At 37.1% G+C, this 23,510-nt stretch overlaps 1 protein-coding gene across 3 annotated transcripts in view; it reads left to right on the top strand.

Moving 5' to 3' along the window:
* The window catches only part of ZNF366 (zinc finger protein 366), a 199,841-nt gene that overhangs the window by 139,643 nt on the left and 36,688 nt on the right, over window positions 1–23,510 (top strand). For 2 of the 3 annotated variants that reach the window (XM_044063935.1, XM_044063936.1), the window contains exons 3-4: window positions 3,369–3,560; window positions 20,315–20,489. In XM_044063935.1, the coding sequence (XP_043919870.1) occupies window positions 3,369–3,560; window positions 20,315–20,489 (367 nt within the window). The remainder of the gene's footprint in view (window positions 1–3,368; window positions 3,561–20,314; window positions 20,490–23,510) is intronic. The other variant, XM_044063937.1, reaches the window with a different exon arrangement.

The raw sequence follows: 23,510 nt of genomic DNA, 5'->3' as shown, positions 1-23,510 counted from the left end.
TTTAAACTGGAGCAATGCAGTTAACATCATATTACTTCAGCCAAGTAAGAGAGCTTACAGGCTTTAAATTTACCTGGTTTGTGGAAACAAACTGAAATGGAGTTCTTCCATTTAATTTTAGTGACCTACAGTAAATGCAACAAGCTATATCCTGAGCACCAATGGCCATAATAACAACATATACAAATCAGTACTGTTGTCATAATTACTAACATGCTGAAGTGGCAATATTCTGCCAACATACCAGTGCACTGATGATAAACTTGCTTTTAATATGGGCACACAGCTGATGGACTGGATGGACAGAAGGAGAAGTGGACTGGACTACTTGGTTTTTTTTTCTTTCCAGAAAACAAAAAAAGTAAATAGTAAAAAACAAAAGCACAAGACTATAAAGACTATAAATTATCCTATTTTCACACCCCTAATCTCAGCACCCTATGATGCAAAAACATCTCGAAATCACTTCAGATCCCAATATAGAGCATATGTTAAATACTTCTCTATCACATTTCCAGTCAAATGCTGTGTTTCTATTCTGGGTACCTGGCCTTTGATGTAAGGCTAGAGAACTCTTCCTATAGTTGTCTACTATTATATGTGGAAATGTTTTCACCTCAGTAGCTCTTCTTTGTTAGGACAAACCAGTCAGGTTAAAATGTAAGGATCCTACACTAAGATGTAAGAATCATCTGGTTAGGGGCAAAGCAATTTCATGTCATCTTACCCAAGACGAAAGCAGCTTAAAATGTCCAACACAACAAAGGCCAACACAAAGGGTCTCTGGCTGACAAAGTTCACAGACGATTGCAAGTTGGGAGTTATTATTAACTCCCCAAGTGATGTTGACATCCTACAGAAAGGCCTCACTGAGACCAACAACTGGTGTCAGAACCATGGCTTTAAGCTCAATGCCAAAAAATGTGTCGTCATCCCCTTTGGGAAAAACCCAGTTCCCATGAATTACCACATTGATGGTTATAAGAGATCTAGGAACATAGGTTGACAGCAGCCTCTCTTTTGACCACCACATTACCACTGTGGTCAAGAGAGTCCTTCTGTGTGGCACATCTCATTACTAAGGGGTTTGCATCCAGGAAGAAAGAGGTCATTGGCTCCCTATATTCTTCCCTCATTAGGCCAGTCATCGAGTACAATGCCCCATTTGGTATGTACCTCACTAGACACCTGCAACAACTATAGAGGCTGCAAACGTACCTTACAAAGAGGATCCTAGGCCTTAAATACTTGTCCTATATGGACAGATTAAAAAATCTCCAACTATTCTCTGTCTCATATCGCCTACTTAGAGGCGATCTCTACTTGACTTACAAAGCCATGTCTGATTGAGCCCTGTTAGAAATGCTACATCTAAAGAAATCCCAATCCGTCCACACCACACGGTCCAGTGACCTCAACCTCATTACCACAATCAACAGAACGTGCTCGAGGGACAGATTCATAACCCAGAGACTGCCCTTGCTATGGAATAGACTTCCCATACATGTCAAACAGAGCACCTCTTAAGAGAAACCTTGATGAGTGGATGGGAAATAGAAAATTCACCAAGGGGATCACGCCAGTGGCTCTACTCGACAGAGGCACTAGGAACTAAGGTCAGGTGGCACAATGTCAGGGTAATCCTATGGGCTAGGTTTGTAAAGGCTCCAGGGCCATTAGCCTAGTACACACCTATGAACCTATGAAAAATGAGAAATAATTAATGATTCAGGTTATACTACTTGGATTAGATTGAGGTGGTGCTGCATACATACACAGCATACATCAATCAGCTTGTATCAGATGAAAATTTATGAAACATCTGGGTGCCATAATCTGAATGAGAAGTTATCTTTATGACAAGTTTCCTAAACTGATGTTGGAGAGGCCAGCTGCAAAATATGACATAAAGCACATGAGGAAAAGTTATAACTTCCAAGACATTTTTTGTGATGAAAATATTAGTCAGTCTGTTACACACTGACACTGTGGGGCCTGGAAGCAGCAACCACTCTAAAGTGCATGTCCTCTAAAAAGAGCACAGAAAGACAATGAGATTTATGTGGGAAACAAATGGATACAATGTGCTGCAAACATTGCTTCCTGCAGGTATAGAACAGTTTGACAGGAGCTGTGTTTATTTTATGATGAACATGTCTGGTATAGACGATAAGCTCTGTCTCCACACTCCATTGAATAAACCCTTCATCATCCCTGTACTATAATACCTTATCTCTTGTGATAAGTCATACTATATTTGGTGAAACCCTACACTTCTTCTTTTGAGAATCTCTGAGATGGGAGTACCACATGATTTCTGTGACACAGAGAGCATTGCAATGTGACACCCCTTGCTTTAGTATAAAATGTGACCCCAACCCATTTTGTTATTAAAGGAGGTGCATGCATACAGGTTGTATTACACAGTATGTAGAATATGACAAAAGATGCAGCTTGTATCACATCTTTTTGGGTGTAAGATTTATTTATCAATTTGTTTAATGGGCAATTAAACTGCTCAGCTGATCCTTTTCTGTCATGACCTGGGCACAGACAGGAATGCAGTGTAACACATTTTAGTTTAGCAAAACAAATATTATGGCAACACTGACTGCACTTTTAACAATTCATTATAGAAACATTTCTAAGTGAAAAGACACAAAGCTTATAGGTTAAATAATAAGATATTGATTACAATGTGTTGGCACAGTTCCACGCAAGATTCCTGTTTGAACATACAGCTCTTTAAATTTAAATGAATTATACTAAACCACCTTGCGATCTCTTTCTAAAGTACAGGGCTTTGAAACCACATTTTAATCGCATCCCCTTTTATTTCTCCAATACATACATACATACTTATGTTCTGTCCAGATTAAGTCAGGTGCAGATATTTTATGAGACGGATTCTTCTTATGGTACTTACAGAGGTTGTATTATAGTTTATTGTATGGATTTAGTACAATAATGAGGAGCGGTTCCTAAGGCTCTGTACTTGTTTATAGTAATATGCTTCCAAAATATTTCCAAATCAGTTCATGTTTCAAGTGTGCTGAGAGGGTGTGGTACCATTAATGGAACACATCTTGGAAGTACATTACCTCCTTCCATGTGAGTACAATTGCACTTGATATCCCTTCTGGTGCCTACTTCAGTCATGTTTCTATTGATAGTGTCTGCATTTGTTTTGCACAGGAACTGGTTTCTACTTAGTTTTATAATGCAGAACACTTGTATTTTACTCCTATTCTTCACTTGCAGTATATTTTCCTTTACCGCCTCCTAATGAGTTTGGTGTTTCATAAAGTGTTATCACAAAAAAAAAATGTTATATCACAACTTCTTATTTTGGTATCCTTACATTCTAGGGTGTAAAAGAACACAAGTGTGGAATCTGCGGCCGGGAATTTACTCTGCTTGCTAATATGAAAAGGCATGTGCTGATTCATACAAACATTCGAGCCTACCAATGTCAGCTTTGTTTTAAGAGATTTGTGCAGAAACAAACCTTAAAGGCACACATGATTGTTCACTCTGATGTCAAACCTTACAAATGCAAGGTTAGTACAACTTCTTCTCATTTATCATTGACAGAATTCTCATGTGGAATTTTAATAAACACAAATTAGGCTAGTTGTACTATAGATGGAAACTAACTCCTCACTATTCAAATCATGTTTTGCAGTAAAATGGAACTTTTTTAAATCTTTGCTTACATAAGATTGACAACAACTTTCCTGAAATGTTGACCATTTCGACTTTACATATGCTTTCTCCTGGCAGAAACCAGTTTATTTTGCTTCTCTTCTCTGCATTTAGTTATTGTTGATCTCCCCAGAATGCTACATTGTGGACAGCTTTCAAGGTTCCTCTAAACAGAAAAATGTAACCACTTCAGAAGAATTTTTAGAAGCATGTGGTGCTGTGACAGAAATAAAGTAACAATTACAAATGTTTTGTATTACTTCAGTCCATTTCATCAGTATTGTTTAAAGCAGCAAGGTAACAAACATAACTTAGTGTTGTAAGCCTATTAAAGTAACAAGGTAACACAAAGTTCATTAACTTTGTTTGGCTGTTGAAGCATTGTGTAATTTTATGTAGCATAGCATATATTTTCAATTTTTCTGAATTATTAATTGGTTCAAGGATGTTATTACACCTACATAAAATATGTGTACATTTTTCTCATGAAATATAATTACTTTGAAACATTCATAACATGGTGAAATGAAAACTGAAACATTTTCCACCAAAAACAACTGTGAGGTATGTAAGGTCCTTCAGGATTACAACAAAGGGTTTTCCAACCTGTACCCCGGTTTCACTGTTTTTATCTCTTAGGCATTTACAGTATTGTGCCAGAGTAAACAAAGCATTTAGTTCCTAGCCAGGCATCTGGGTTGTTACCATGTACAATGTAGAAACTGCCATAACAGAAGTATGGTTGAGTTGCATTTTTTATGGTAGTAAGTCAGTATACAATAGTTTATTGTGCTGTAAGTGCATAAGTATGGACCAGAGGACAGCTGGTTAGAATCCCGAAGTTACCTACATGTTGGCTGGTGGTCAGAGGGTTAAGGCAATGACCAGATAGCTGCCTTTTGGCACAAAGAATGTCCTCAGTAGAAGGAAGGATATAGCAGCACAAAGTGCCTGCTTAACAATGGCTCAGATTTCCCCAGGGAACAGCCTACAAATAGAATGAATCTTTGCTTTCTCTTGTACTTTTCAGAGCTTCCTGTTTTCTCACGGTCCTTTGGACAGTTTACAGTCCTCCTCTCTCTCTCTCTCTCTTTCTCTTTCTCTTTCTATGTCTCTCTCTCTCTCTCTCTCTCTCTCTGTCTCAGCGAGGAAAGGAACACCCATCTTAAAACAAAGACTATAACAAGAACGACACAGCAGTACCTTTTTAACTCACTGTTTGCTTGAGCTTGATTTATGTTATTTCAAGGCTGCTGAACTCTAAACGTAGCTTGTAATACACATCTGTATATTTTTGTTAAGCATGAGGTGGTCTAGGTACAGCCTACCTTCAGCTGCACCAGACATAACATATTGCAACTTGCGTAAAACATACTATATATCAAAGTGATGTGTTCTGACACCCATTTTTGCTGTACAAACCATTAAATAATATTTAAATGGGTTACATGATGTGCTCTAACTAACAAACGTGCAAACTCAGCTATAAAGAAAGGTTCATACTTATAAGACTTTTTTTTTTAGCATTTTATTGTTTAGTGGAGCACAAAACCAAAAACAAAAAAAAAAGTACACTGTACAGTCATCTGGCCTGTAATTAAATAACATTAGATAACAAACAGTTTATGTGATTTTCTGTTCTTTTCAGATTTTTTAATGATTTAATGATTTTTTGGTTTGTTAGCATTTTTTTTTTCCTGCACATAATAGGCATCTACAACAGTAGACAAAACTGTCATTTCCTTGCTGTTCACTGAACTGGTTTGAGTACCTTTGTTGGTCGTAACAGCACTGATATAAATTTTCTTAAGTGAGCCATCAAGGTTTGCTAAGAAAACATATGATAACATAGTTTGAAATGCTCTCAAACCAGTACCACACAGACCCATAAAGTTATATTTAACAAATAACTTTTATTTGAATCATCATTATTCTACATAATGGCAGTGCACTCACATAAGAAGTGTGCACATGGTACAATAAGTGTAGATATTCGAGTTTTTGTCAAGAAGAAGCAAGATCTGTAACTAGTTTAAAGAGTCACATGATGCTATTCACTCTAACATAATTCTTATATAAATAATGACATCGCCAACGGCAGAATTGTTTTCCAAAGCATATGTTTTTGAATTGCATAATTTCAGCCACTATGTTCTGAAAAAGTTATTTTTCCTTTATAGATTTCAAGTCATTAGAAAAAGGAAATTAAGTGAATTTTGACAAAATCAAATATTTCCTTTGATTCTGTTGTGGTAGGACCTCTGCATATACTTTAGCAACAGGTGTGAGAAGTTTGGGGGGTAAGGGTCTGCCCTTACTGCAAAAAACATTATTTTTTAATAATTCATCTTTGCAGTACTGTGATTGTAGCTGTCAGCATTCAGAACAAAACAATACTGACTTTAGCATAGATTCCCGGGATGCTTTTGTTGTTGGGAATGGCAGGACATGGACCCCAGTAAACTCTACGCTTAACCCCGAAAAATACAGAGGCAGATTTTGTTGTTCCTTTTGTGTCTGACCATGAGAAGAGTTATAATAGTGAATTGCCACCTCTCTGAACAGGTATGTGACTTATCTTTCACCCTGAATGGCAATGGAAAATTGCTACTGTGCTCTGACTTTGCGGAGCAGAAGAACATGAGGAAGATTACACTGAGTCCGAAGCAGTTCCATTCTATTGTGTACTCATACGTCTGAGAGAGAGAGAGATCAAAACAAAAAGGAGGACAATGACATGTTGATGGCCTACTGTGGTGTGGATACTGAATTTCTGATGCATTCATTCAAATGCCCTTATTTAATTGTCTTCAGTTCTACTTCTACCAGCTCACATGCCAAACTAAGAATACAGATACTAAAAAAAATACCTTCACAACCTGATTTATCTATGTCTGTTTGTGCAATCAGGTCCAGAACAAGGTTCATTTTACTAGCAAGTGGCCTCTGCAAATATCAAGGGTCACTTTTAAAAAAAGAAGAAATGTGTCAATTGACAGCCCCCCCCCCCCCAGTTAATAATTAGTACTTGGGAGCATTATCTTTGTATGTTTTAGCCTAAGATGTCGTCATTGACATTTTAATTATGTATCTTTGTTTGGGATGAAATGCATCATCACTTGTTACTGTACTTCTATGAATCTGACGTGGGATATTGAGTTGATCACTTGATGTTTCAGTGATTCAAATAAGAATTGTATCCCAAACTCAGGTGTCATCTGAAATGTTTTGTGCTAAATACTCTGATTTGTGCTGTATCCATTTTATGTGGAAATCAGGTTTTGTAGCATATGGTATTGTATGAGGAAGTCAAGAGTGGCAGAGAAGTATGTAAGAGTGGTACAGGATATGTACGAGGGTAGTGTGATAGCAGTGAGATCTACAGTGGGAGTGACAGATCCGTTTAAGGTGGAGGTGGGATTACATCAAGGATCAGCTCTGAGCCCTTTCTTATTTGCAATGGTGATGGACAAGTTGACAGATGAGATCAGACATGAGGCCCCATGGACTATGATATTTGCAGATGACATTGTGATCTGTAGTAAGAGTAGGGACCAGGTTGAGGAGACTGTGGAGAGGTGGAGATATGCTCTAGAGAGGAGAGGAATGAAGGTCAGCAGGACTAAGACAGAATATATGTGTGTGAATGAGAGGGAGGATAGAGGAATGGTGAGGATGCAGGGAGTAGAGTTGGCGAAGGTGGATGAGTTTAAGTACTTGGGATCAACAGTTCAGAGTAATGGTGAGTGTGGAAGAGAGGTGAAGAAGAGAGTACAGGCAGGCTGAAATGGGTGGAGAAGAGTGTCAGGAGTGATTTTTGACAGATGGGTACCAGTAAGAGTGAAAGGGAAGGTCTACAAGAGGGTAGTGAGACCAGCTATGTTGTATGGGTTGGAGATGGTGGCATTGACAAAAAAGCAGGAGTCAGAGCTGGAAGTGGCAGAGTTAAAGATGTTAAGATTTGCACTGGGTGTGACAAGGATGGACAGGATTAGGAATCAGTATATTAGAGAGTCAGCTCAGATTGGACGGTTTGGAGACAAAGTCAGAGAAGCGAGATTGCGTTGGTTTGGGTATGTGCTGAGGAGGGATGATGGGTATATTGGGAAAAGGATGCTAAGGCTGGAGCTGCCAGGTAAGAGGAAAAGAGGAAGGCCTAAGATAAGGTTTATGGATGTGGTGAGAGAGGACATGCAGGCGGTTGGTGTGACAGAGCAATATGCAGAGGACAGGAAGAAATGGAAACAGATGATCCACTGTGGCGACCCCTAACGAGAACAGCCAAAAGAGAAGAAGAAGGGTTTTGTAGTATATGGTGATATAAGTAAATAAAACTGGAGTTGCTGTATAGTATAGGGTCATGTAATTAAATAAAACTGGAGTTACTGTATAGTATAGGGTCAAGTAATTAAGTAAAACTGGAGCTCAATATACTGCATCTTATTTAGTTGACTGCAACATCCTGAATGTAGTTATTCCAAATTTTATGCAGCAATGCATTACGTTTTAAATGTATTGTAGCTTCCTTTGTAGTGTATAGTCATGGTTAGAGTATATTAAAATGCTAGCCATGAGGCAACCGTGGAGGGTGTTGAAAGGAGTCTTGGTGGAGAATTCACAATTCATTGTTTATTTAGTTATCCTTTGTAGGCCAGGTTAGTCTTATTAGGCTAATGGCCTCTTTTCAAGGGAAACTGGTAATAGTATTTATACCACCAGGGGGAATTTATCTAGGGTATCAGAGAGCTTCCCCTACACTTTTTGAGAGGTGCAGCTGGATCTTTTGCATCCACTTGAGCTACCACCAACCCAGGTAGATGGGGCCCTGATTTAACATCTCACCTGACGGACAAATGTGTAGTAACACTTATGCTAAGTGGCAATTAACACAAGCTGTGATATGTTTTGTCTTACTTTTGCAAAGGCGAATGTCTAGATTAAGACCCTTGGCTTAATCTAATAAAGAATGTTAAGTAAATATGAGAACATCAAATATAATGAAAAGGTTTCTTTTAGCAATAAATGATTCTGCTTGCCTTTCAAGCTGCACAGAGGACTACATTTTTTTGTTTTTTTCTCTTACTTTTCCATGAAGGCAGGCTAAATAATGGGGCAATAAAAGACAAAACATTGACTTCTTCGAGGCTAAAACTTATGATTTCTGAAAGTATGCAAGTAGTTTTTACATCTGGGGGTGGGGATAAAGATAAAAAAGAACAGACACCAATTAGTGAAAGCAGAAGCAGAGGCAATAACATGACTTTGCATGGATAACCTCAATTTCAGGTTAACTAGGACCTGTGTTAGCAGCTGTCTAGTTGGTACAAATGTTCCTATTAGGAGGGTTCAACTTCATTATTTGAAAAAGTACATAGTTATGTGTGTCTGTATTAATTAGCTGGTTATGGGGGTGTTCTGTAGGTGTTTTCTTTAGGGTTTTATTAAAACAAAAAGTCTTGTAAAATGTGACGTAGGTTCCAATGTTGATGATAAGAAAAATGTATAAAGGATTAACCTGCCAAACATAAATTGGTGCATGTATCACAAAAGCTAGAATTAGAAATTTTAAAAACTGCCATATATAACAGGTTGGAATAATGATTTCTTAACATAATGGTGATATTTCCATATTATCTTGGAATGTGAATGGTATAGATAAAAAAGAAAGAATACTTAATTATAATAAGAAATGCAGAGTGCAAATAACAATGCTACGAGACACATTTGGAAAGAACTGAACATATGATTTTGATAAAGAAAGGATTTCAATATAGGGACAAAGGAAAAGAGAAGTACATATATTACTTACTATAGGAGCTCCACTAATGATGGAAAAGAGAAAAAAGATAATAATAGCAATTTGTATTAGTAAGGGACTACTGGCAAGGGATGATGAGTATGCTGGCATTTATTTATATTCCACCTAAAACTGCTATTTTGGAGCATAAAACAACTTTGGGAGAAATAATTAGCTTTCAGCAGGAAATATTACTTATAGGTGGGGACAGGAATTTGATTTGCAAAAATAAGGCTGCATCAGTGTGCCTAGAAGGGAAAATATAACAAAAGAGGGTAGATTTCTGAGTAAATTAATGAAAATATTTGCTATGGAAGACATGAATTCAGTAGTAAAACATCTGAGAGAATATATGTACTATTCCCCAAGGTACAATACCTGGGGAACATGTCCATTTAGTTGAGAACTGTGATACACATCCAATAACTATTTCAGACCATGCACTAATAATTACTATGATAAAATGCAGAGTAATGAGGTAAAGATGGGACACTGGCACTTTGTCTCCTACATGTTAAAAAGTGAGGAATTTTAGGAATGTGTAGTGGAAATTGTCCAGGAGGTATTAGGGAAGACAGAAAATACTCCAGAAGTTATAGCTAGTGAGTGGGATAAAAAGGAAGTGGAGTTTAAAAATAGGGTAGAAATAAAAGAAAAAGAGATCTGATTAAGAAGTAATAAGAATTACTTAGAGGGGCTGACAAAGATTAAAGCATTATACAATAAGGGAAATCTCGCAGAACAAGAGGAGATGCAATTTCAGAGTGCTAAAGGAAAATAAGAAAGTACCTGGATAATATGCATGAGTTTAGAAAGTTTGCTGTTAAGAAACTGCTTTTTGATAATAACTTCAGATCAGAACATTTTGAGCACAATGACTTAAGCAATAGAAAGTAGAAATGGTTATTGTCAAACTTAGAGAGCTTATAGCAAGACAAATAGCCAGAGATCCTGTAGAGGTATCAGAGATATTTCAGAATTTTTATGAACATTTCTAGAAAGCAGAGATGTGGGGAAATCAATAAAAACCAGAAATGGAAATATTTATGGATGACTTAAATATACCAAGGATAGAGGCTGACGAGGTTCAACAACTAGCAGTTAAGATAGGTGATGAGATTGAAATAGTGATGTATAACCAATCTACAGAAAAGTATCCAGGGATAGATGGTATTTTGGTGGAAATTTCAAAGCTAGGAGCAAAGAAAATGATAAAGATCTGGAAGGTTTTAGAATTAAAAGGAGGTGAGGCACCAACATTCTGGAAAAAAATTGTGGTGGCTATACTACTTCAGGATGGTAAAGACCCATCTGATCCAGCTTCATGTGGGCCCATTTCAATTTTAAATCATGACTATAAAGCATTTATGTCTATAATGGCTACAAAAATGGCAAAGGTGTTGCCAAAATTGATAGATATGGACCAATGTGGTTTTGTGGAGGGGGGGGGGGTGAAATATTTGACAACATTAATAGAAAAATAATGATCCAGAGGGAAGCAGAATGTAAGAAAAAAGCACTTTTATTAGTGGGTCTTGATGCAGAGAAAATATTCAACAGATTAAGCCTGGAATTTCTGAGTAGGGCAATGGAAGCATTTGCATTCCTGATACAATGATAAGGTTAATTAGAAGGATATATGAGGGGTCACAGGCAGAAATCAAAGTGGGAGGAGGGTTCCTCTCTGAAAAGGTATGTCTGAAAAGAGGAGCCAGGCAGGGGTATCCTTTTTCTCATGTTATTTGTGTTATGTTTAGAATCATTGGCAAAAAAATAAGGGACTCAGAAATGCAAGGATATAATTGATATGGTGTTCAAGAAAAATTGGCCTTATTTAGAGATGATATTATTTTGTACCTGATGGAACCAGAAAAGGACATCTCAGTGTTGTGGAATATTCTGAGACAGTTACAGGTTTTTTTGGGATATAAAATTAATGAAGATAAAATGAAGGCTATAGCTATAAACTATGTACCCATACATGAACTAGTCAATACTCATATTTCTGGGGACATGATAAAATGAAGTATTTAGGCACAGGGGTTAGAAAGTGTTCAGTTATGGCAGCTAAGGATTTGTGGGAAGAGACTAAACAAAAGATACTACAAAAGCTGAGCAACTGGAAGGTCTTGGCTATGGATATGGATAGCAAGACACAAGCAGCAAAAATTATTTTATTCTCATTAGTTTAATATACAGGTCAGGCATATTTTTATCAACCAGAGGAGAAGTTGTGGATAATAATTAATAAATAGTTGAAGGATTTTATTTGGGAGGGGAAGAGGGCAAGAGTCAAGTGGAATAAGCTGATCTTCCCAATAGAACAAGGAGGTTTAGGATTACCTGATTTGAAGAGATATTTTACATATAGATATACAGTTAAGGCAGAAAGCTACAACTGAAACTGGAAAGGGATGATGATGAAGCAGGGGGGGGGGGTAATTCAAAAAAATAAGGAAAGAATGGGATTTTATATTCAGAAACTTAAGGAGAATAAAACAGCCATACACAATATTATATTCATAAAGTAGCAGAAAGTATACTAAGAACTAAGTCAAGACGGGAATGGAGAAAGGAGATTCTGTTGATAGGAGTGACAGAGAATAAACAAGAGAGCACTGGAATTTACTAGAGAAAGATGGAACCAAGGCATTGAAAGCAAATCATTAGAGAAAAAAAGGTAATAGAATGGCATAAAGCCAAGAAGACATTTGGATTGCAGCTAATGATGGCTTTCCCTATCAGAGATTGAGTTCAGACAAAGAGAAAGGGACTGGGGAATCCTAAATGAAAGGCCTGCACTAGCTGAGTTTTTAGTCTAATCTAGAATAGAAGCTGCGGTTAAAAAATGGATAATTAGTAGGGTATATAAAATAGTACATGGTAACTATAGGAATCAGTCAGAAGAGGTCAAAAAAGATTGGGAAGAGAGATTAGATATGCAAGTTACAAAGAAATTATGAGATGACATATGTATGGCTTTTAAACATTCAAAAAAATCTAGACGATTTAGGATTTTTGCCTGGAAATGTTTGTGTGGATACTTTTATTTCCCAAGCAGACTCCGAAGAATTTTTTCTCAGTTAGTAACAAATGTTGGAGGTGTGATGGGGAAGAAACAGGTAACTGGGAAGATATATATTATGAGTGTAATGAGTTGTCAGACTTTAAAAATTCCCCACACAGTACTCTGTCAGGAATACTGGGTGAGCAAATTAGTGTAACTAAAAATTTTTTTTTTTGAGCTGGGATACAGTATCTGAATAATAAGGCTTTGTTAAATTTAATTCTGGTGGCTACCAAAAAAAACAATTACTAGAAAATGGAAATCAAAATCTAAACCAACTATACTTGACATAGTGAATGTTATAACAAAGATAAACGAACAGGAAATGGGATCCTTAGAAAAGGGTAGGAGTTAATTACATATAAAAAAATAGAAATTGTGGGAACAATACATGCAGAAAATGTTTTGGAGGAGGATTGAGGTTTAAGAGAAGGCAGAAATTGAATAATTTATGTAATGGAATGGAATGTTATATATAATGTTTGTAAATGTGAGCTTGTTAATATGGTTTGACTGCTTTTATATACATGTAAGTTTGCCTATGTCACAACTGATAATTCAATAAAGGTGTTTAAAAGAATGATCCAATATAATAGTGACCATTAAAAAAACAAAGTTTTGTACTTACTATAGAACTCTGGTATTCTCTTCACTACCTAGTCTACCCACTCAACCAGCTGGTCAGCCCTAAGCTTCTGAAAAATCAGTGACGGCACTGCTGGCCAGAGCAGGATAACCTGTCAGAGATGACAGGAGGTCACTCATCTCCTGCCAAATATGTGTTTTACTCCAGGTACTGCCACATGAGCATGCCTTTATCATATCCTAATACAAATAATTGAGAAGACAGCGCATGATAAGGCTCCCTTTTGTGGACCAGCTTGGAGTGCAGACTTGTGTCTTCATAGGTGGTGTCATGGCACAAATTGCCAGAACAAGAACGAAGAAAGTATCAGCAGGGCTGTAGTTCTCAGGTTCAGAACCACTCCCTATAGAGTGTGACATCACCTTAGCAAAACCCAGTTAAGCTGCAGGGGCATTAGACCAGGTATGGATATTACTGGCAAGTTTGCTTTAACCAAAAATGCATTGTCATATACCTTTTTTTTTCATAGGTTCATAGGTAAGTACTAGACTAGCTGCTCTTGTGGACCATTGTAAGCCTAGACAGTTTCCCTTTTTGTGCTTGAAATAATATATCCCATTTGGTTACAGACTGGCCTTACTCATCCCATGGTCGATAATTATATATTACTAAGACCAAAAAAAATCCCAGTTACAGGTGATGCCCAACTCCAGAAAGGAACTGCACAGAGTGTCCAAGAAGAACAGCACAACCATCTTATTTAAGCTTAATAAAATGCACAGATAGCTTTTCATCTAAGTTTAACAGACTTCATCAGAATACAAAAGTTCAGTTTCAGCAGCCGTTTTACACCCCTGGTAATTCAATTACATTAATTGTGCACAGTTAAATAATCTCTTAAAGCAATCCCATCATAGAAGGGAAGAAAGAGAAAAGTATATATATGTTATATATTTTTAATTTTTAAATAATAATTATATTTTAAAACATACTAAAATTGAGCAAACACCTCCCTAAATTAATGTCACTTTTCAATAATTCATGCACAGGGTTAAAATTTCATTTAAAAAAACTTTTATTTTTAAATACATACTGCTCTTGAATCCTTTTGGAAATAAGAATACAAACAAGGTGAATAATACAAATCAACTAGGAAATATGTTTTGTGTGTGTGTGTGTGTGTGTGTGTGTGTGTGTGTGTGTGTGTGTGTGTGTGTGTGTGTGTGTGTGTGTGTGTGTGTTTATATAGATATATATATATATATATATACATATATATATATATATATATATCTGTGCACACTCAGTTTAGAAAACTGTTGTTAGTATTTATTGGCCCTCAGTTTTAACACAGGTATTAAAGATAAACTATGCTACCCCTAATGAGAATAACTGCATCATACCATAGATAATTTGACCGGACCCATGCATGGGATAAAGCATTTAGGAGCTGAATCTTGTCCATTAGTAGTACAGGGGCAGTCATGAGGGAAATTTTCTGTTCTCCATCCATAGATCTAAATTGTACTTGAAAATGACCAGGGCTGAACTTTGTTTTATGTGGATGGGGAATCTGTTCCATAGCAGCAGTATTACCTGGAAAATATACCTGGGCCCCGAAACTGTTCTATTGATGTTGCAGAAGAGGTTTAGATCCCTAGGCCGAGTACTTCAGATACCATTAGACTTGCTGATGTGCAGTACATCCATCAGTAATGATTTTTCCTAAAGGAAATCAGTCACATTTCATTTACATACTGGATAAAAAATGAAAACATATTGAATAATTGTTAGGCATATGATTTACGATTGCTGCTTCTGCTTCTGGTCATTGCATAAGGAACATTCTTTTAGAGTATTACGCCAGAATGTTAATTATATATTCCTCATGTAGTACAGCTGCAGTTATTATTTTTTTGGGGGGGTAAATATTACTATGTGTGTTATGTACAGGTTTTAGGAACTTACAATTTGTTTGAGGTACTAAGATCAGACTGATGACGTTAGATGGGCAGGGATTACACTTCATATTGTACCAAACTGTCATTCTGATGACTCCATTTTGTTTTTTTAACTATAGTCTGATTTAGGTTAGTCTAGGGACATTCACATGTTACTGCAGCAAGCTCAGGACTGCTGAGGAGTGCTTTGAACTACAGAGTTGTCAGCAGCGCACACATGTTAGTCTGGGCCTGGGTTCATGTTCATCCAAATACATCGCTGTAAAAACTTACATGTTACCGCGATTCATAGCGATAAATGAAAAAAGGCCTGATCTCTATAAAACATGTGTAAATGTCCCTGCATTTAAGCAAAAAAGTTGAAAATCACCATATTAATTTACTAATACTTGAGGTAGGCAGCAAATGTTTTAGGATACAGCAGATTTCTTAAAGTAAGCAAATATTCTAAAAATATCATGATTTAATAAGAAACACTTAAAAATAAGTGGGATTAGTGACTAAAAATTAAGAAACATTGCTTTTATATTTTATATATACAATGTGTATATTATGGCAATGGATGATTTCTGTAATTAGTATAATTTAGACATTGGATTTCAGTATAGAAGCATTTTAAATAATTAGTGATCACTGAAAATAATGCTGACTTTGGTATCATTTAGTGACTGTGTATACATGGTAGAAATGCAATTACTGAATTGCCCTGCAGTGGGAAGGATATCAACATGCATGTGTGTTTACTGGGAGATTTCTGAGTGACAGGGATTAATAAAAAATGTCAGTATTATGACTACATGACAATGGCAGTTGGTAGGGAAGGTTGCATTTAGTCATAAAACTGATTGATTTACTGACCTGAATGCACAGCAAGTAATATATTGCAATTTTACTTGGCTAGATCAAGATGTCTGTATATAATGATGTGGTTTGTGTTAGCTAACATTTGTTATGATGGTGGCAGGCATATTTGTCCTGTATTTTGCAGTTTAAAAGCTGATTACATCAAAAACTGTTCACTGTATAACTGTGACCCTTTTTAACATGCAGCAATGATGGAAAATAAGGGATAAAAGTAGAGGAAAAGTTAACTTCAGCCATAAGGAAAATTATATCCTTATGGCATATGGGAAACTTCTATTTAGTAAAGGGGGATCCAGATAAGCTGAAAGGACCAAGATCTGGAATCAAGTACTTCTCAACATTAATGCAGTGGGTGGCAGAAATCAAGCATTAGCACAATGCAAGAAAAGGGCAACTGATATGGTTGGATGTGCTAGATGCAAGGCCAGGTAGAATGCAATTTCCTGCAACTCTACGGATGGTCTCCGACAATTATTCAGTTATCTCCAGTTGAGGACTACCTTCTATCCACCGTAGGGATGACTATGACACAGAAGAGGGTGGAACAGGAATGACTGGAGGTGGTGTGGACACTGCTGCAAATTACCAATGTCTGCGGCAGCAACACTCATCAGTAACATGTATTTATATACAGTACTGACTGCTGACAAAGAACGATCACATTAAACAGATGGCAATTAATTATCAATAGGTGGATCTTGTATATCAGGAAACAATGGCAATGAAGGCAGTGTGCATGGTAAGTATCCCACCCACCCATTTATAAGCACAGAGTAGTGCATGCTATTTCATTATTAGTAACGTTTTCAAATAATTTACACAGGGTCAGCATCAGAAACAAATAATTCCCTTGTACCAATACATTTAGATGATCACAGCAGAATGGGTATTGGTGATGAAGCTGGGGATGATAACATGGTTAGATTTCTGAGGCAGCCTGAGGAAAGTGGCAGGGAGTCCCCAAGTTTAATGTCAGGATCTCAGACCCCACAACATGTTAGTAACTGCAGGAAGTGACAGGACATCACAATGTCATGCACAACAACATTACACTCACCTTTTTACAGGAGAAACAACAATGTACCTCAACACCAGTATCTCCAAACTGAGAGGAACATTTTCAAGATGATGGTAGACATTCAGAATTTCTAGTTTTCACAGAGATGTATTTACAAAGGGGTGTCAGGCACAGGAATTTGTTACAGCTACCCCAGGAAACACAGAAAGCATTGGCTGCCCAAAAGGAAATGTGCAGTGGCTTTGTTAGGACTCAGAGCGCTGCCACAGAGAGTCAGCTGGAAATGGTCAGAGTCCTAAAGGGTATGTGTGATGATTTCCAACACTACTTCAAAATGGCAGAGAGGAAGGATAACACCATGATCACACTTATGTGTGGCATGGTGACACATCATCAGTGGCCGCCTCCATTCCAACACTAGTTAGGACATACCAGAGTCAAGCTGTAGTCAGGCTTACAAGAGGCAGAGGATGGGATACTGTCTGGACACATGTGGGGAGATGACATGATGATACAATTGCTTCCCAGGAAAGTACTGTAAGTAGTCTATGTGAACAAGCACAATGGAGTTCATGCAGGCCATATCAGAGTTCAATCATAGTCACTCAGGACTGTCAGATCAGTGTCTGCAGGATCACTTGCATCAAGTATGTCATGACATCACACCGACTCACCTTACAGTTCTCAAGGTAGCTCCTCTTCAAAAACCACTTAACACCATCACCTACCCTATCTTTAGGAGATGTGTGACTCATTTGATACTGAACTTCTGTAAATCAAATCTGACATTTCTGTAATTTACACTTGCACCGTTAAAGACACAGCAACTTGAATGGAAATAAGATAAAAATAAATACATAAATAAATGAATAAATATTTTATGGGGGGACCAACTTTGCAAATATATACATTTCATCCCTTTAAGCCTAGTATGTAAACCATCAAGAAAAAGTGGAAAAAATCAGTGCTACATCCATTACCATTGTTACAGGTGGCAGTTACCTAAAAACATAAAGGTATTAATACATAATAATTTTCAGGAGAACTGTAATAAGAAAATTTCAAATTAAAATGAGTATAATGCCATGCAAACCTACACTGCCACCATTTTACCCTCACCACTGCACAAATGATATTTTTATATCTCTGAAGTCACAAATTATTGTGTATGATAACATAAAAATAATCAGAAAAAATAATTTGATAAGAAATGACATTATATAACAAATAGTATAATAAATTTTCATTTAAATGAATGTATTAACTCATAAAATGTTGAACTGTTAAGGACATTCAGTACTTCCATATTTAAGTAAAGCACTACAGCAGACTTTATTCATCAAAACAGAGAAAAATGTGATTATCATTTTATAATGCCTTACGACAACAGGAGTCAGTGAGAAGTCAAACATCACTTCAACTAACAATAATATCAGTAACTTTCGTAAAAGAAAAAAAAACATTGTAAGATGTGACAGAATATCAGAAGAAGACTGACAGCAGACCATGCACCACACAGCACAGCTCACAGATATCCCTGCATGCATCAGTTATACTGTGTGTGTTTTTTACAGGAAAGGAAACATTAACCTGAATGTCACGGTCCATCATTCCGGACTAGACACCACCTCTTTACCTGCACAGCTGTATGCCACTCATGAGTCCACTGCATTCAGCCTGTAACTACTGCTGCCTGCTGGTCATCAATACTTACAGGGGGAAGGGAACTGGAAGCTGCAGTGACAGCATGGGTCACTTCACCACCAAACCTGTGCATAATAATGCAATGCAGAATACAACAGGCAGTAAACATCTTGCATGCAGTGGCTGGGTCATATCTGCAGACTCATTCAGGCACCTGAAATGGATAGCACATATGGGAACCATGTGCACTGCCAGAATGCTAGACAGAGATGTTGGAGGTGCACCCCCATGCATCACACACTATCTGGCAATTGATGGATTGGTACCCTTTTCTTTTGTGGTAGGGCCCACCCTGTGGACCTGAATGAGTTCTAACTGCAACATGGGTCCAATCTATTGCACTAAGTACCTCACGGGAATGTGCCACCCCGTAAAAGACACACATAGTCCTGACTCAGTCCTAAAGTGACTTCAGAAAATAGATGTACTGATTCACATACGTCAAGAATACATCCAGGAACTACCACAGAAGCCTGTGAGATCCCCAGTGTTTCCCCACTCTGACTCTGGAAGGCCCATTTGGTAAGTATAGTGAGGGCTATACACACCGTAGTGTCCACAGGAGTAGAAAGTCCACTCATTCATACCTCTGTGATGGTCAGACATACCTACTAAGACCCTTATAATGTCTCTGCTCACTTGAAACCTATCAAGGATTTCCTGATTTGCAAAGTTAAGCATTATTAATTGCTTTGTTTATGTTTTGCCTTCTTGGCCGGCAAGTGCCGCTGGGCACAAGCAGTTTTGTCCCAGCCAAGCCAAACAATTCACACCTGGAAATAGCAAATCTAGCAACAAGTGACAGCATTATCATGAGCTGCAACTCAAATAGAATTGGTGAGACTTTCCTTTATATAATGTATCAATGGACAGTGTGAGCAAGTACAAGAATTTCACTATGAATCGCAAATGGTGTAGAAAATATTTAATTTCATCTCATTAGTAGTACATTTGCATGGGCTAGTTTGAGGTCATCGCTTATTTGCATAAATGAGCAGTATGAATCGCAGCTCAGCTGTGCTCATTCATGGGTATTGCAGATAGGCTAAACACATTTGCATAAATGACTATGAATACTACCCTAGTAAAAATAAATGCACATGCACTTAACTTTGTGAATGCATTCTTATAATCTAGGCAACATTCAGTATTTTAATCCTAATTTACAACACATAAACATTTCTTCAGGTATTTTAAAAATACATTTGTTTCGTTTTCAAAAACATAATCATTATATGATTTATTTTCTCACACTAGGAGAAATTTCTTATTTCTTATTTTAGCATCAATACTTTAATACAACAAAACAAATGGATTGAGAAGTGCATGTTGTTTTAATGTGCTGAGATTCATGCTTAGAAAAAAAATCTTTATGCAGTTTATTTGCAATCTTTCTTTTATTTTCTATTTCTTCTGCTTTGGATTGTTCCATCAACTTCTCTCCTTTTCCAGTTGCGTCTTGCTCTCAGAGATAATACTGCTGATGATATTTCCTAGCCCGTCTAAGCTGTATACATGGGTTGGAGGTTAGAACACCAGATTATTTCATTTTAAGATTTAGCACTTTTTCATCATCATGAGGGTCACTGCTCAATATTTCTCTTCTCTGCAGCTCTGTGGAAAAGAATTCAACAGGATGCACAACTTAATGGGACACATGCACCTGCATTCTGACAGCAAACCCTTCAAGTGCCTGTACTGTCCTAGCAAATTCACCCTTAAAGGAAACCTCACACGACATATGAAGGTGAAACATGGAGTAATGGAAGGAACCTTCAGTTCTAAAGGTAAATATCAGTCAAAATCATAAGAATATATTTCAGCCTCAAATAAAAAAGCACCTAATCTTTTCTAAGGTTATGACATTCATCTGCTAAACTAAACACAAACACAAACACACACTATGCATACCCATGCATACACACACACACACACACACACACACGCACACACACACACACACACACACACACACACACACACACACACACACACACACACACACACACACACACACACACACACACACACACACACACACACACACACACACACAGACACACACACACTTACACACACACACTATGGATACCTTATACCCGTGTATATCTACATGCATAATACATTCTCAGAAAAACAGAAGAAAGGATATTCTACCATTCTACCGCAAAAGCTTGTATGTCACTGTTTTGTCAGAACTCAAATGTGGTAAATTAGTACTTTTCATGAAATAAAATGCAGTACAAGAAAAAAAGTGCAAAAAGGAATTGATGTGGCTGTTAATTTAAAAAAATCATCCATTCATTTTATTTTTTTTCTCCTTGATAGTTACAAACACATTAATATAATTTATTTTTAGAGTAAGTGGAAAGTAAACAGGTGATGAGCAGCAAATGCTGCAGATGATGTTCTCTTTTGTTTCTCTGCCAGGCTTTTTATTTATAAGAAAAATCTAAGAAGTAAGCATAACACTGGATGGTCTGTTATACATGACCATGTGTTTTGCTTCTGGAAGGTTCTGATTCCCACTGTCCATGACAACTAAAGTTTGAGGAATGGGAATCCCTGTGGCAAACTGTTACCATTTGGTGTGCTGTACTAACTATGTGATATTGTCTTTTCTGTGATTTTACAGAGTATAGTACTTTTTATTTAATTATCATTTGTCAACCAGCTAAGTAAGCTTTTTTGGCCATGACCCAGGTCACAAGGGCAAAGGTATATGAAGTATATGTTTGTGTATGTGTATATTTGTGATTATGTGTGTGCACACATGCACACTTGTGTATGTGTGTGTGAATATGCATATGAGTATGTTGGGTCTATATTATATGCTCGAAGAGTCTTTTCTTCGAACACGTAAAGGTCTACATATGAAGAGCAAAAGCTGTAAACCATGAGTAGCCACTTCTGCAAATTTTTTCCTAGGGAAAAAATTCACTTGGCCTTAAACATAAAAACAAACTTTAAAACTCTAATCAAGTGGGGGGCTTCACCCTACATTGGAGAAAAAGGGCAATTCCCAATAATGGTCAAAAAAGTTTTTTCTCAGGAAAAAAAATCGTGGAAGTGGCTGTTCGTGGTTTCCAGTGTTAGCTTTTTACATGTTGGCATTAAAGTGTTCGAAGAAAAGACTCTTCGAGCATATAATATAGACCCGAGTATGTTATGTGTGTTTCTGTGTAAAGAGAGAGAGAAAGAGAAAGAGAGAGTGAGCTCAGTATAACTATTCAATCGCATAGTTTTAAGAGATGGGAGGAAACTAGAGCACCCAGAAAAGGACACACACATGAGGAGATCATGCAGACTCTAGATAGACTATATGTGGAGGTTGGGATCGAACCACAGAAGCTGGACTTCTGTAGATAAAATGACTTGAAAATATGCTTTATTTTTCAGTAGGAAACATTTAGGACTCACAGCAAAAGTCAGTGGTGGGGTGACATGCATGAAATCACACAGATTCAACACAATATAGATTTATGTTGATTTCAGACTGCATTTAAGATCATAGGATTATAGAAGGTTACTGGGCTATTGACCAGGAAGGCATTTCAAGCCTAGGCATTTCATCCCAATGTAATACCATAGATATTCAATACCCAGGATTGTTTTGAGTAATGACTGCCCATGTCCATGAGGGATGTGGGCGCTATATCCCCAGTAAGAATTTACAGTGTCCCATCCATATAAATTATTTTTGAGGCTATTCCTTCCTTATTGAGTACAAATTGATGTTCCCAGTAACTCATAACCAAATTTGTTAAGCTAGAGCCACAAGGGGAACCCATGGCTACTCTGCTTTTTTGCAGGTAATAGTTTCCTTTAAAATAAATGAAATTGTGGGATAGAACTATGTCTAGAAGTTCTTCCACTAGACTGATGTCATTCTGGGGAGACCCTTTCTTCCTTAATAAATGACTAACCCACTCTATGCCCAATGCTTGTGGTATTAACTTATATAAGTCCGTTACGTCTACTGTAAGGAAGTTGTACTGTTCGTCATACTTCAGTTCATTAATGTTTTGCGGGAATCACCATGAATCTTTACATATTACTTCTTCTGTTGTTACATATTTTTTAAGTATATTGTCTATCACTTTGGCACATGCATATGTGGCAGAATTCTTCAAATAAACATTTATGGATTTTGGGGACCCCAAACATTGTGGGTGCCACTGGTGTTAACACTATCATGTCTATATCTATCTTTCCCTCTATGAATAAATCATGAATGTAGATTTTGATAGTTCATTAGCTGTGTTATATTCATTAAGGGATGCTTTCTGATATGAACTAGAAGCTAACACTGATTCTATTTTAGTTTCATAGTCATCCAAATCCATAAACACAAGGCCCCCACCTTTGTTGGGCTTCATGACGCGTATCTTACCTGATCTTATCAAGTTGAACCATGCTTGCTCATCTTTAGTTAAATTATACTCATAACCCCTGAATCTATTTTCCTTTTGTATGTTCTCATGTCCAAGTCACATACATTTTCAAATGTATGTAACAAATTGTGCAAAGGGAGGGGAATCGTATGTACTTGATATTCTATATTGTGCTTTGTTGTGCTTTTTCCTTTGGCTCCATCTGTTTTACTGGCCTCCCCTTGAAAAACCCTGATAATTATTATTCTGTTGATTGTTGGTAAGATTCTGTTGACCATTCCAGTTTTGTATATGCTCGCTTCTTCTCGGACCCTCATACTGGTTATTGGGAGCATCAAAACTGCTGTCCTGTAGTTCTGTAACATCCTGCTGAACTGAGTGTTCAGAACTGTTGTTTGCCATTGCATTTTGTAA

The sequence above is a fragment of the Protopterus annectens genome, chromosome 2.part2 (assembly GCF_019279795.1).
Source record: "Protopterus annectens isolate FY-2018-M chromosome 2.part2, PAN1.0, whole genome shotgun sequence".
Classification (NCBI taxonomy): Eukaryota; Metazoa; Chordata; order Ceratodontiformes; family Protopteridae; genus Protopterus; species Protopterus annectens.
The sequence above is the reverse complement of the archived record's forward strand: the minus strand, read 5'-3'. Positions and strand labels throughout refer to the sequence as shown.